Source organism: Homarus americanus, unplaced genomic scaffold (assembly GCF_018991925.1).
Source record: "Homarus americanus isolate GMGI-L3 unplaced genomic scaffold, GMGI_Hamer_2.0 scaffold24277, whole genome shotgun sequence".
Lineage (NCBI taxonomy): Eukaryota > Metazoa > Arthropoda > Malacostraca > Decapoda > Nephropidae > Homarus > Homarus americanus.
The window spans coordinates 565,001-579,620 of NW_024750697.1; the positions used below are offsets into that span (position 1 = coordinate 565,001).

General features: G+C 41.2%; 1 protein-coding gene across 14 annotated transcripts in view; it reads right to left on the reverse strand.

Annotated features, from left to right (window-relative positions):
• LOC121854140 (sodium channel protein para-like) overlaps positions 1–14,620 on the reverse strand; it is a 168,912-nt gene that overhangs the window by 78,169 nt on the left and 76,123 nt on the right. For 13 of the 14 annotated variants that reach the window (XM_042348544.1, XM_042348543.1, XM_042348542.1 and 10 more), the window contains exons 10-12: positions 8,668–8,812; positions 7,549–7,722; positions 7,029–7,274 (exon numbers count right to left, since the gene is read on the reverse strand). In XM_042348544.1, coding sequence (XP_042204478.1) covers positions 7,029–7,274; positions 7,549–7,722; positions 8,668–8,812 — 565 coding nt within the window. The remainder of the gene's footprint in view (positions 1–7,028; positions 7,275–7,548; positions 7,723–8,667; positions 8,813–14,620) is intronic. The other variant, XM_042348545.1, reaches the window with a different exon arrangement.

Here is a 14,620-nt window from a genome sequence, read left to right on the forward strand (position 1 = left end):
CCGGCCAGTCTACTAGCCAGATTATCAGCAAACCGGCCAGTCTACTAGCCAGCTTATCAGCAAACCGGCCAGCCTACTAGCCAACCAGCCAAACAGCCACCCACTCCATTATATCAGTATGGACATCACCTAACTGAACATAGTTTGTACATTGCACTGGGTATATGATCTGTCTTTACCGCATTGGCATCTTGTTAGTCACGTCTCCAGTCACAGATGGAAGGCAATATTCCAATATACAGTACTCTATGTTCTTAACCATACACTTGGTATATACAGAAAAGTTTACGGTGTTCGTCTTTTTGTAATTTGTGTCAAAGTTTGAGAGAAAACCAAATGACTATAGCACAATATTTATGGACCAAAGGCAAGGCTGGTTTTTCGTATCGAAGTTTGAAGGTCCCGGACGAGTGGTAGTAGTAGTAGTAGTAGTAGTAGTAGTAGTAGTAGTAGTAGTAGTAGTAGTAGTAGTAGTAGTAGTAGTAGTAGTAGTGGTGGTGATGGTGACGCCTATCTTCACGTTCACACATTAATGAGTCATCTTCGTCACAGTTTCGATATAGGAATGTATGGAGCATTAACTGATAAGGTCATATTTCACAAGTCCTGGTAAAGATGAAGCCTTTGAGAGAGAGAGAGAGCCAGTTGAGAGCCAAGTATAATTCCTCCTCTACCTTCTTACTAAGAGTGTACTGTACTCGCCCCGGGCTAAACCAATCAAGCCCACGGCCTCTAGAATATACAGTGTAGAGCTTGTGGCATAATAACGGCTGGGAAAGGCCATAAATAAGTTCAATCAATAACTACACATACATTTTATGATTGAAGTACAGAGTATATGAGTACTAGATTATAATCACTACTGACCGACGATGTGAAAAGCTGGTAATGTAGTATGGAATGGAATGGAATGGTGATGACCTGATGGTGGAATGGTGATGACCTGATGGTGGAATGGTGATGGAGTGACAGGGGGAGTGATACTGAAGTGAACTGGATTGATGGAAGTAATACTAGTTGTTTCGGAGGCACAAGTTAACCCACAATGAGAATCTTGAAGCATCTTACAGTCCCTGGGTAATAATAGAGGTGACGATACATACCATCAGTGACTGCATGGGAGTGGTTACAACATGGTGAACCCTTTATCATGGTAGGCCCGAGATACAGCCGGTTTAAAGTAGGCTACACACCACCGGTTTAGAGTAGGCTACACCCCACCGGTTTAGAGTAGGCTACACCCCACCGGTTTAGAGTAGGTTACACCCCACCGGTTTAGAGTAGGCTATACCCCACCGGTTTAGAGTAGGCTATACCACCACCGGTTTAGAGTAGGCTATACCCCACCGGTTTAGAGTAGGCTACCCCACCGGTTTAGAGTAGGCTATACCCCACCGGTTTAGAGTAGGCTACACACCACCGGTTTAGAGTAGGCTATACCTCACCGGTTTAGAGTAGGCTACACCCCACCGGTTTAGAGTAGGCTACACCCCACCGGTTTAGAGTAGGCTATTCCCCACCGGTTTAGAGTAGGCTACACCCCACCGGTTTAGAGTAGGCTACACCCCACCGGTTTAGAGTAGGCTACACCTCACCGGTTTAGAGTAGGCTACACCCCACCACTATCTTAATGACTCGGACATTTCTAATAAATTACTGACATGCAAATTATAATGGGATTTTTGGTACATGTAGTGGTATGATTCTTTTGTACCGTAACGCTTGTCACTATAAAAACACAAAAGCAATGACAAGATGAAGTGATATGCTTCATTTTAGTGTAAACGAAAGACGTAAAACTTGACGCAGGAGGAGCAGGAGGAGGTTCACCATCATGACAAATGTGACACCTTGATATATTACTGCTCATTCACACCACATCTCATATTCGCTCCATAGTAAGGCCCTTCACGAGAGGTTGCAGGTGCGCGCTTTCTACAAGACATATTGTTAGACTAAGTTTAAACACTAAGACCCGGTAGCTAATGGCCGAAGGTACTGTACAGTGATGTTGAGGCGGTAAACATTGGCTGACTCTTGCCCCTGACAGCTGGGCATCTATTAAATGATGGCCAGATTTTAATGATACGAAAAACACAAATACGAATAAGTTTATGAACCGATGTTCCATATTCTGAACAAGTCTCTTATTACATGATAGCCCCAAAGATTTGACACACCTCGCCGACGGGCAGTATGTGGTGCACCAGACAGAGCAGGAGGCACACGTCCTCAACATCACCATCGTTTTCGCCATATTATTTACCTTTGTTAGTTTCATTTCTAAACTTGAAAACATTTTAAGTCACCAGAAAATAAGGACGGTCAGTCAACACACATGGGATATATAGGACTGTGACTGAGCAGCAGATGACCGCAACACAAGCACCAAGGACGAGACCTCTAGAAATGCTTCAAAATTCCAATGTGAAAACTGTGACAAATTCTCCATTACAATCGTCCATGATCAATTATCACACTGTGAAAACTTTGCATAACTAGTACACATAACAGCTACCAAAATTCATTTATGCTGAATACCACTACAGTTACAGATGTAAATTGTACTCTAAAATTTTTAGAAATGTGTCTTTGCACAGGATATGTTTTAAATGAGTACCAGTAGTGAGGTCTGGTATCTACAAGCACTCAGTATTACTTCTGAACAACAATGTGTTACGTGAGAAGAACGTAGAAAATGATCAGTACAGTCTATTCTAATCTTAAAATTAGTTTATTACAATTATGTTTAAACTCAGGAGAAGAGATAATTCTCAAACACCAGTGAGATGATCCCTCACAACAATTACATGTTATACACTAGTCAATAATTTGGTTCATTATGATGTACAGTATATCTTGTTACATGTAATTAAGGCTTGCACAATAGCTAAGCTAGACACTGACAGCATGTCATACATAAACACATATAGGCTGGGGTGTGAGAGGTGTTCACTGTTGTGTTACACTTTGTCTGGCGGTCAAACATGACATTAATAGTCATTGGTTTATGATGGATTATGTGTAAACTGATGTTAAACATCTTGATCCGTGCCACTGTATGCAAGAAGATGAGCCGTAACTAATAACATAGGTCTTTCAAAGGTTTGACTCAATAAAAATCTTTAGGTTAAAACAAATAAATTAAACCTTTACTTCTACATTCAGCAGTAACTGATAAATAGTTTTTTTTGGCGTAGATCTGTCCTCAAACAAAGCTAAGATTCTAACGCTATTGAGTAGTACAACCTACCAACACTTGAATGCGTCTATAGTAACAACATTAATAGCGCTAGCAGTTAAGCATATTGCTTCTATACTTGAAGCACCCGACACCAACACTTGGCTAATATAAAAAACGGATACACGAATTAATATATTTTTCTAACCTCATGCATATTATTGAAGCTCCTGCACATGTTGGCCCCCTAGCTCAGCACTGACAGGTGACTCATCCCCAGCACTAACATGTGACTCATCCCAGCACTAACATGTGACTCATCCCCAGCACTAGCATGTGACTCATCCCAGCACTAACAGGTGACTCATCCCCAGCACTAACAGGTGACTCATCCCAGCACTAACATGTGACTCATCCCAGCACTAACAGTGACTCATCCCAGCACTAACAGGTGACTCATCCCAGCACTGCAGTAGCACTAACATGTGACTCATCCCAGCACCACATCCATGACTCATCCCCAGCACTAACATGTGACTCATCCCAGCACTAACATGTGACTCATCCCAGCACTAACAGGTGACTCATCCCAGCACTAGCATGTGACTCATCCCCAGCACTAACATGTGACTCATCCCCAGCACTAACATGTGACTCATCCCAGCACTAACAGGTGACTCATCCCAGCACTAGCATGTGACTCATCCCCAGCACTAACATGTGACTCATCCCAGCACTAACATGTGACTCATCCCAGCACCAACAGGTGACTCATCCCCAGCACTAGCATGTGACTCATCCCAGCACTAACATGTGACTCATCCCAGCACTAACAGGTGACTCATCCCCAGCACTAACATGTGACTCATCCCAGCACTAGCATGTGACTCATCCCAGCACTAACATGTGACTCATCCCAGCACTAGCATGTGACTCATCCCAGCACTAGCATGTGACTCATCCCAGCACTAACATGTGACTCATCCCCAGCACTAGCATGTGACTCATCCCCAGCACTAGCATGTGACTCATCCAGCACTAACAGGTGACTCATCCCAGCACTAACAGGTGACTCATCCCCAGCACTAACAGGTCAGCAGCACTCATGACTCATCCCCAGCACTAACAGGTGACTCATCCCAGCACTAACATGTGACTCATTCCAGCACTAACATGTGACTCATCCCAGCACTAACAGGTGACTCATCCCAGCACTGACATGTAACACCGACGGACATGTGACTCAAGTTAACAACAGTAATATCATGTGACTCAACCGCAAATGACTAAACGCATGATCTAACTTGTGACTTAACCCAGCCTCTTGCATTAACAGGTGAGTCAGTCTCTTCTCTTTATACTTGGCTCACCTCATCCGGAATTAAAATGTGATTAAACTTAACCCCAACATGTGACTCAGACTACCTGAAGCTATAATGTGACTCAATCCCAGCACTGACATGTAACACCGACGGACATGTGACTCAAGTTAACAACAGTAATATCATGTGACTCAACCGCAAATGACTAAACGCATGATCTAACTTGTGACTTAACCCAGCCTCTTGCATTAACAGGTGAGTCAGTCTCTTCTCTTTATACTTGGCTCACCTCATCCGGAATTAAAATGTGATTAAACTTAACCCCAACATGTGACTCAGACTACCTGAAGCTATAATGTGACTCAATCTAACTACAGCACTGACATGCGACTCATCTAGCCTTAGACATCGACAGTAGTAAGACACTGATGGACACATGCAGTCCTTTGTTTCTACCCTGGGACAATGGATGAGCTTGACTTGACCCCAGCAGTGAAGATGCAACTGTATCCCCAAGACCTGGTGACCTGTTAGCTGAATGCAGATACAGGACATTGAAACCTAAACCATCGGTACACTGAAGGGCAAGGTTGAGGACATTGAAACCTAAACCATCGGTACACTAAAGGGCAAGGTTGAGGACATTGAAACCTAAACCATCGGTACACTAAAGGGCAAGGTTGAGGACATTGAAACCTAAACCATTGGTACACTAAAGGGCAAGGTTGAGGACATTGAAACCTAAACCATCGGTACACTAAAGGGCAAGGTTGAGGACATTGAAACCTAAACCATCGGTACACTAAAGGGCAAGGTTGAGGACATTGAAACCTAAACCATCGGTACACTAAAGGGCAAGGTTGAGGACATTGAAACCTAAACCATCGGTACACTAAAGGGCAAGGTTGAGGGTGTATCCACTAACTCACGGTTTCCCAATTATCCCCATGGGTGTAATTTGGCATTTTTCGAGTGTGTGCTTTTGGTCACTTATTCCTATTTGTAATTACTGTATAATACACAATTAGCAATACAAATGTGGTAGAAATTTAGATCGTGAGTTTAATTTGCTATCATGCAGAGTCTATGTGGGACGAGTGAGTACTGTTATCAGGCTTGTTTTAGGGTAAGGTCTAAAATTAATTGGGAAACTCAGACCTAACTTATCACTATCACGTAACCTAACTTAACACTAATACGTAACCTAACTTAACACTAACACGAGACCTAATTTAACACTAACACGTGACATAAACATAGATAAAATATTGATATGTGGTTAAGTTTTACGCTAGAGGCAATAAATAACTGAAAGTAGACAACGTCAATAATATAATAACCTTCAGACGTGTGTGTGTGTGTGTGTGTGTGTGTGTGTGTGTGTTCCAGTCTGGCACTTTCTGATAACACAATCGGATTTTATCAGTAACAGGTAAGTCATCTTGACTCTATCATCAACAAGTAATTCAACATAATTATCAGAAACAGGTAGCTCAACATTTTTGACTCTATCACCTGTTTGAGATCTAAGGTGACGGTCGACTACAGCTCATTAACACTAGTGACCTGCAGGTGACCACAGGGCAAAATGAACTCTAATCTGTGCCTAATAACAACAGTATCATGTATTGCTGACCACCATAGAACGAACGTGAGAAAATTAGACCTCAATTAAAGGTAGATGGAGTTGTAGGACTTGTGGCATGCTACACAATGGCCGAGGGCTTGTCAGTACACTTCATGCTGACCTCTATTATAATCTTAGCTATTTTACATGATGACGCACGTATTTATGGATAACGGCTAGTTAAGAGTCCCCATGCATCTAAACATATGAAATAATAACTAAGACATACTTGGCTGACTCTCTAGTTTCAGTAAAATTGGCTAATATGTGACTAATGACTCTGACTAAACCGCAGTTTTATAATGCTAGACCAGACGTCTGTTTCATGCTTTCAGATCATAATTTTCTATAGAAATGTCCATCTATTCTAAAATGGAGTGGTTGGCTAAATCGCTAATATGGAGAACTACGGCAAGGGGACAAAGAGGCACAGTGCAAAGTGTGCGTCGGGGCCAGCTTTGTGAGAGGTAGGGAGACCTAGCCGCTCCCCCAGGAGAGTGAGGCCCCGCACACAACCAACAGCCAAGCAGCAGCACTGTAGTATCCAGATATATGTAAGTATATACATACAATGATAACAACAAAATAAGTGGAGATTGTAACTGCATAAAGTGTAATAACTTTTGTTTTATGGTTAGTGAAGGGCTGCAGTATTGTACCACATCTGGTTGGCCAATAAATGATAAACACAAAACATGAACTAGATTGAGAGAGAAAACTCACATTATAGGCAAATAATATAAAGAACAGCATATTTTCTCAAATTTTGTTCAGGGGCCAAATTACGAATTTATAAAGTTGTTACAGCCAATTCATTGTTTTGCGATGACTTCACCGGGGACTTGGCTGGTAGAGCCTACCAACGTCCTAAAGCAACGAAGAAAGTGGTGTCACTGACCTTCCTCGCCGTGGCCAGCTTTCCGTTCGGACGTGCCTTGATATCATGGATGGATTCTCCTCCTTCACTCTTAATGGACATCTTCTCCTTGCTGTTGTCGTCGTTGACTTTATCCTGGTCTACATACAGCTCATAAGAGTGACATGAGAAGTCTGACGGGGACTTTATTATGGAACCCCCGTCAAGGTCTCCTCTAGCCAGAGCCAGCGCCGCCTCAGTCGCTTCATCTGCCTCTACCTCCTGAGCCTGTTGGTAGCACAGCAGACCAGTCCGTCACAATCACACACTTTCCTCCTCTTTTAACCTAAATTACGCTACAATTATATTTTGTTATGTATGCAATAAAATACTGCAGTCTGTATTAACTTGCCAGTCAGATCTTAAGAACCAAAATAACATAAAAAAAAAAAAAATCTATATTCTAAAAAAAAAAGACAGTGTCATTAGGCAAGTAACTCGTAATATCCCTTAAAACAATGAAGAGAAAAGTGGTAAACAGCCTTTAAGGTGGTGCACTTACCCTGAGTGCTTCTTCTTCTGCTAAGGCTGCTTCTTCCTCCTCTTCTGCCTTTTTCTGCAGCTGGTCGTAAGACATGGCGACGATGGCTAGGATGAGGTTCACCAGGTAATATGACCCCAAGAAGATAATCACCACGAAGAATATAATGTGCCAAGGACCAGCCGAACGTAGCACCTTCAAAAGGATAGTGAAAATTGGGTAGGATATGAGGTACCAAATCTGACCAAACATAGCACCAGTAAAATGAAGTAAATTATGTGTTACCCAGAACCAGCAGTCCCATGTTACTCCTATGGAAACAGAGGGGAACGAGGGTGAATCAAATGCAATACCGTCAGACAGTAACATGGGAGAGCCAACCCCAAAAAATTAACATAAAGTACTAATATGTATCACAAGCTTTTAAATACATGAAATAGAGAAAACCACACACACACACACACACACACACACACACACACACACACACACACACACACACACACAGTATATAGGCAGAAACTAAGAATTACACAGCTTGTCTATTCCTTCAATGGCGTCTTTCACTCTCCCTGAATTAAACATTTTTATATTTATGTTTTACTTCCTAATTTCTAAGTATGACTATAATCTCTTAGTAATCCCTTATCTCCTGTTTCTCCATAACGTCTTTTATTTCCACATCTCCTTATTATACAGTGTTTCTTATTCTTTCCTTCATATTTACCCCCACACACTGCTTCTTATCCATGTCTTTCCCTTGTACCCAAACTCCACCTTACAGATCCATAATTATTCATCTTTTACGTTACTGCCTCAACTACCTTACCTTCTTTCCCTTAGTTCCCCAAAGATTTAATTTTCACCAACTGCATTATTCGCTGATACATTTACTTTATTCAAACTATCATTTATAAAGCCCAGCATCCCTTCTTTACTTAACAAAAGCCCTTTACTTATTTTCACGTCCACTATGAACTATGTAATTATGCACCACAACAGTATCATCTGCATACAGTACCCGACCCACCTTATTAATCAACTTAAGTTCCCTCTTATCAGTCTCGCTTTATCCATTATCACTACACACACACACACACATTAAATAACCTTAACTACAATGTATATTAAGTAACTTACCAATTGATATAAATTTTCCCAATAGTCCTGTGTCATAAGTCGGAACGCTGATAGGAAAGCCCAACCGAAGCTGTCAAAATTGGTAAAACCATAGTTGGGATTGTCCCCGAACCCCTGTAGGCAGATGAACCCCGCCGGACAAGGACTGTGGGAGAAGCCAGGGTTAGTACAGGCTAGTAGCAGGTGTGAGGGGTAATATAAGGCTAGCAGGTATGAGTGGGTAATATGAGGCTAGTAAGTGTGAGGGAATAATATGAGGCTAGTAGATATGAGGGGGTAATATGAGGCTAGCAGGTATGAGGGGATAATATAAGGCTAGCAGGTATGAGTGGGTAATATGAGGCTAGCAGGTATGAGTGGGTAATATGAGGCTAGCAGGTATGAGGGGGTAATATGAGGCTAGTAGATATGAGGGGGTAATATGAGGCTAGCAGGTATGAGGGGGTAATATGAGGCTAGCAGGTATGAGGGGATAATATGAGGGTAGCATGTATGAGGTGTAATATAAGGCTAACAGGGAGGTACTTGGACAATGAGAACAGTGGCAAAGAAAATCATTATTAAACTTCTAGTGTATGGTTAAATACGTGAAACTCCTACGTTAATGCTAGGGTCGCTAGAATTACACCAGGGGCGCGTAGGGTCGTACTGGTAGCTAGACAATATAACTAGAGCTAGTAAAGTAGTTTGGGAGTAAGGAAGATAGTTGTGAGGTATAGTAAGGGAGTAGTGATATTAGTTTTAACACTGTGATGCACGAGGGAAGGTTTTTATTGACACAGAAGTGCTACTAACAACTTGACCTATAGGCGTGTCTTTAGTGAATGTAGGTTCTAGGGTCCATGGTCGTGACGTGAAAGGAATGATGGGGATAAATAATGAGGTTTGACTAAAGAAAACTTGCGCATAGTGAGAGTATCAGGATAGGATTTAACCTGTGTTGCGTCTAGGATTGAAAGGTATGAGAAGCCATGGCGAAGATTTCAACGGTACGCTGACCACTGAAATGAAGAATTGAGCCACGTTATATGGAAGGGGGGCGAAGGGTAAGGCGCTAATACCTTTATTATGTACATTATTTAACAGGGCTAAGTGACAGCAGTATTTCAAGTGAGAGCTGACATGGCTGTTGGAAAGCGTAAAGTTATACAGATATAAACCATTAGCAAGCCCAGAGGAGTTAACCTAGTGTTTTAGTGGTATCTTTAACAATGTTGGAAATGTGGTGATTCTAAGAGACGTTATGAGTTAAATTAAGACTAAGGACATTACATTTTGTAGTTGGTATCATGGGGACGATGTTGAATGAATTACACGTTGGTTTGTTTGTGTTTGTCATGAAGAATATATGTTTTGGTGTAAAGAGCTTATAGCTTTTAGGCGATACACTGGAGAACGTTATTTAATACATCAGTCCTGCTCAAAGGAATGATAAGAAGCTCATTATTATGGAAAGTCAATAGGGTAGAGCCAGAACTGGATTGGACAGAAAGAAGGATAGCAAGTCATTATAAAAATCCAGATGACCCAGACTGTTTGGCAAGAAAAGAGTGATGCCAAACATTATTGAAAGCTTTAGAAATATCACGTAACAATATTAAAGAAATAGTGGAGTGGGTAAGTTTAATGGGCAGCTATAAAGTTGAAGTGGTTGCATAGGCCGAGGTAAATCTGGAACAGGTATTATAGGAAGGAGGGTGGCGCACTTATCATGATTATGGGTCACTGACTTTTGGACAAACATGCAACCTAGAAAATTAGCTTTATTTTATACTATGACTGAAGTTGTGTTACCAGGACAGATGAGGGAAGATATATTTGGGTTATAGAAGGTGCAGTAAAATTACTTGGGGAATAATCATAACAAGTTACCAATAGTTGGACTGTTAAAATTGTTTACGGGGGTTCTGATGAGTGATGTGTGTTTTAGGAGGATTTTTGGTCTCGGTCATTTTGCAAAAGAACGTGACCGAGAAAGAGTTCTATACTAAGGTGAATGATTTCTGAAGTTTTATCAGCAAGATTGGCTATAAGGTGAATGTTATAGTTCAGGTGAATTGAGAGTGGCAGTCTCTTTAATGATCTCAGGCAGCTCTACTGTTGTGCCACATAGTGCAGGTCAAAGACTAAATAGAGGAGTGTAAGGAGGAGAAGATCTGAAGAACCAATTACTGATGGCACAGCCAAAGTGTAAAAACTTGGCTGAGATGTGAAGGACAAACATAAATTAGTTTTTCACCAGGATGGTCAGGGATTCGTATTGGGTAATGACTACATCGGTGAGACTATTATTAAAGGAAGAGGCCTCTGCAGTGAGTCAGTGTGTATCTGTCCGTGAGCCGGGGTATACCTTCAATTTTTTGAGGTTAAGAAACCTATTGAGTGTAAAAAACGGCGTGGTTGAAGGGATTGGAGGTTTAGCTAATGGGAGCAAGAAAGATCGGAATGAATGACGGCACGAATGCCTTCATCTGGACGAGAGAAAACCAGGTAGGAATGTGCAGTTACCATTGAAGTAAGTGTTGGAATCGTACCTAAGAAAACCTGAGAAAGAAAAATTCAATCTGAAGACGGATTTAAGTTTACGTTAATGTGGATGCTCTGTATAATAACAGTGGTGAGGGCGGCTGCGAGATCAAGAGGATGGCCCAAGATGATTCTCAGCGAGCAGCAGGGTAGGAAATTCTTGGGCTAGTAAGGGGGCAGTACTAGCGAACAGATGGATAGGACTGGAAACTAATAAAAAAAGGACTGGGGCTAGTATGAGGCCGTACAAATGGTTATTGGAGATATTAAATGCGCCTATTTAAATAATACCAAAGACTAACAAGGCAACACTGGGCTGGTAGAGGGGGATAGAATGATACAGAAGGATAGTAGAAGGATAAAGCTGAATAATATTTTGGTAAAGCTCGCGATTAATAAGATAGTACTTGGCCATTGGAAAGGCAATACTGGAACTAGTATGAGAATATTTCAGGGTAGAGGAACAGTAGGTAATATTGACTAGAAGGGTGGTACAGTCCTCTTCACTAGTGCGTTTACAGGGGCTCGTCATATAAACATTCCACAAATCATTATCATTGAGATATTTGTTTTAATATTGTTTTACTTCGATTCCATATAATGTTTACTATTACGAGTTTCCTTTTATCGAATGTAAACAAACATAGCACTGCCACACTGCACAAAACCCGACATGCCCCTGTAAACGCATAAGTGAAGGGGACTGTACCTACATGAGGCAGCTAGAGGCATTAATTTATCTTGAAAGCAGCTTAACACTAGAGGCTGGAGAGGCATTACTTGGGCTATAGAAGCAGTAGATGATGAAGTCGGACTAGAATTAAAATAAGGAAGCATTGAAGGGGAGTGAGGCAGTAACAGCAAGAACTAGACAGTGTTAATGGAGAGTTGAACGACGATGAAGGTACCAAGGGCATTAGTGAGGCTAGTAGGATGATTCTAATAACATGTAAGGTCTTGAGGACTAGCAGGGCAGTGCTCTGAGCTAGTGGGGTAGTATTGAGGGCTAGTAGGGTAGTGCTGAGGTGTATGGGGTAGCACTCAGCTAGTAGGGTGGTTCTGAGGTGTCTGAGTGGCACTGAGCTAGCAGGGTAGTTCTGAGGTGTCTGGGTGGCACTGATCTAGTCGGGTAGTCATTGTATCGAAGATCTATGGGGATTGTACTGGGTAGCAAGTAAGTAAATGTTTGAGCTAGAAGCAGAGGACTAGGAACTAGCAGGTTTGTGCTAGGTTTTTGGGGTAGTGTTGGAGCTAGTAATGTGTTATAACAGATAGCAGGGAAAATAGTAAGTGACGAGAAGAAATATATTAAGGTGGTAGTACCTGGGATTATTAGGACAGTAACTGGGATTATTATGGCAGTACTGGGGTTATTAGGACAGTACAGGGATTATTATGGCAGTACTGGGGTTATTAGGACAGTACTGGGGTTATTGGGACAGTACTGGGGTTATTGGGACAGTACAGGGATTATTATGGCAGTATAGGGGTTATAAGGACAGTATAGGGATTATTAGGACCGTACTGGGGTTATTAGGACAGTACAGAGGTTATTAGGATAGTACAGGGGTTATTGGGACAGTACTGGGGTTATTGGGACAGTACTGGGGTTATTGGGACAGTACTGGGGTTATTGGGACAGTACTGGGGTTATTAGGACAGTACAGGGGTTATTGGGACAGTACAGGGGTTATTAGTTAGCAGGGCAGTACTGTTAGTTAGCAGGGCAGTACTGTTAGTTAGCAGGGCAGTACTGTTAGTTAGCAGGGCAGTACTGTTAGTTAGCAGGGCAGTACTGTTAGTTAGCAGGGCAGTACTGTTAGTTAGCAGGGCAGTACTGTTAGTTAGCAGGGCAGTACTGTTAGTTAGCAGGGCAGTACTATTAATTATCAGGGTAGTACTGTTAGTTAGCAGGGCAGTACTATTAATTATCAGGGTAGTACTAGGAAAATTGGTTAGTAATGGTTACTAGTAGGGTAGTAGTGAAGGCAAGTATGTTAGTATTGGGAACTAGCAGATTAGTACTACTGGATATTAAGGTAGAACGGGAGAATATTTTGTATTGAAAGAAACTATTATGAATGTCATATGTACAAAAATAATTATAACTGTAAGGTTATAACTAAAGACTAGAGGCATAACAGCACTAGTAATACTGATGGGGTAATAATACTCCTACGTTTAATATAAGTTATCCATTTAAAAGACATGACACCAATCAATAACAGATTATAAGTAAAGACAGAGAGAGAGAGAGAGAGAGAGAGAGAGAGAGAGAGAGAGAGAAGCACTAACCACAAGCAGTTATATAAGGTGGTCACTGTTAAGCCTGAGAGATAAGGAGATGCAATACATAAAGCACAATGCACGAGCGGTAATAAACAAGCTTAGTTAAAATATAGCAAGTTTATGTTAATGCCTTATACTGTTAGCTACATCTACTGCTACGGTGAGAGAGTTTACTCGGAATAACCTTTATATATATATATATATCTGTGTGTGTGTGTGTGTGTGTGTGTGTGTGTGTGTGTGTGTGTGTGTGTGTGTGTGTGTGTGTGTGTGTGTGTGTGTGTGTGTGTGTGTGTGTGTGTGTGTTTAATTATAAATGTAAAATGAGAGAGAAATAGACAATTACAATAACGTTGACTACAGTGCATAGTTTATATTCGTATTAGTTTTCATGTTATTTAGGCAAAGATAACGGTAATAGGCAGCTCTAGTGAAACAAGGCACATCACAACAGTTGAGATGTGAAGTAAACAGGTGATGTAGTTAAGCCAGGAGGGGAAGAATGGTTTACTCTACTGTTGAAACTACCAATAACTTTACCATCAACAGTAATGAGACGTTTAATGTCACCAACAAAATCCGAAAAGTCATTAAATAGTTACCATACTGACAAAGATTCTAAATTCAATCAAAATGACATTGAAACCTGTTAGATAAGTTTCTGGTGTACAACTGGATCACTTAGTAATACTCTTATCCTATAATGTGCTCTTGTCTCAGTTAAAACAACAGAATTAAACTCATTTATACAACGATCTTAATAGTTCAGTGGCACACCAAGTTCCCTCCGAGGCTAGCGATTAACAAAACAATTAAATTACGTTTATCATCTTTTTTTTTGACACCTTTCCAACTTTTATTCTGATTATGTCCCAGATCTAATACTGGAGGGTAAATTTTTAATAGAAACAAAATCTAGCATGCTTGTTATTGAAAGAGAACACAAGGAAGGGGAGATTATGTGAGGGAGCGAGGGGGTACTGAGCGAACATTTCCATATAGATAGAGGGATTTATGGTTCAGGGATAACGAACAGGCATGTGACTATTTCCCTGAAGGACAGCCAGCCGAGCAAGCATCTGATTTAGTTAAGATGTGTTTATATAATCCGGTACCACTTTGTCTTGGATTTACCACG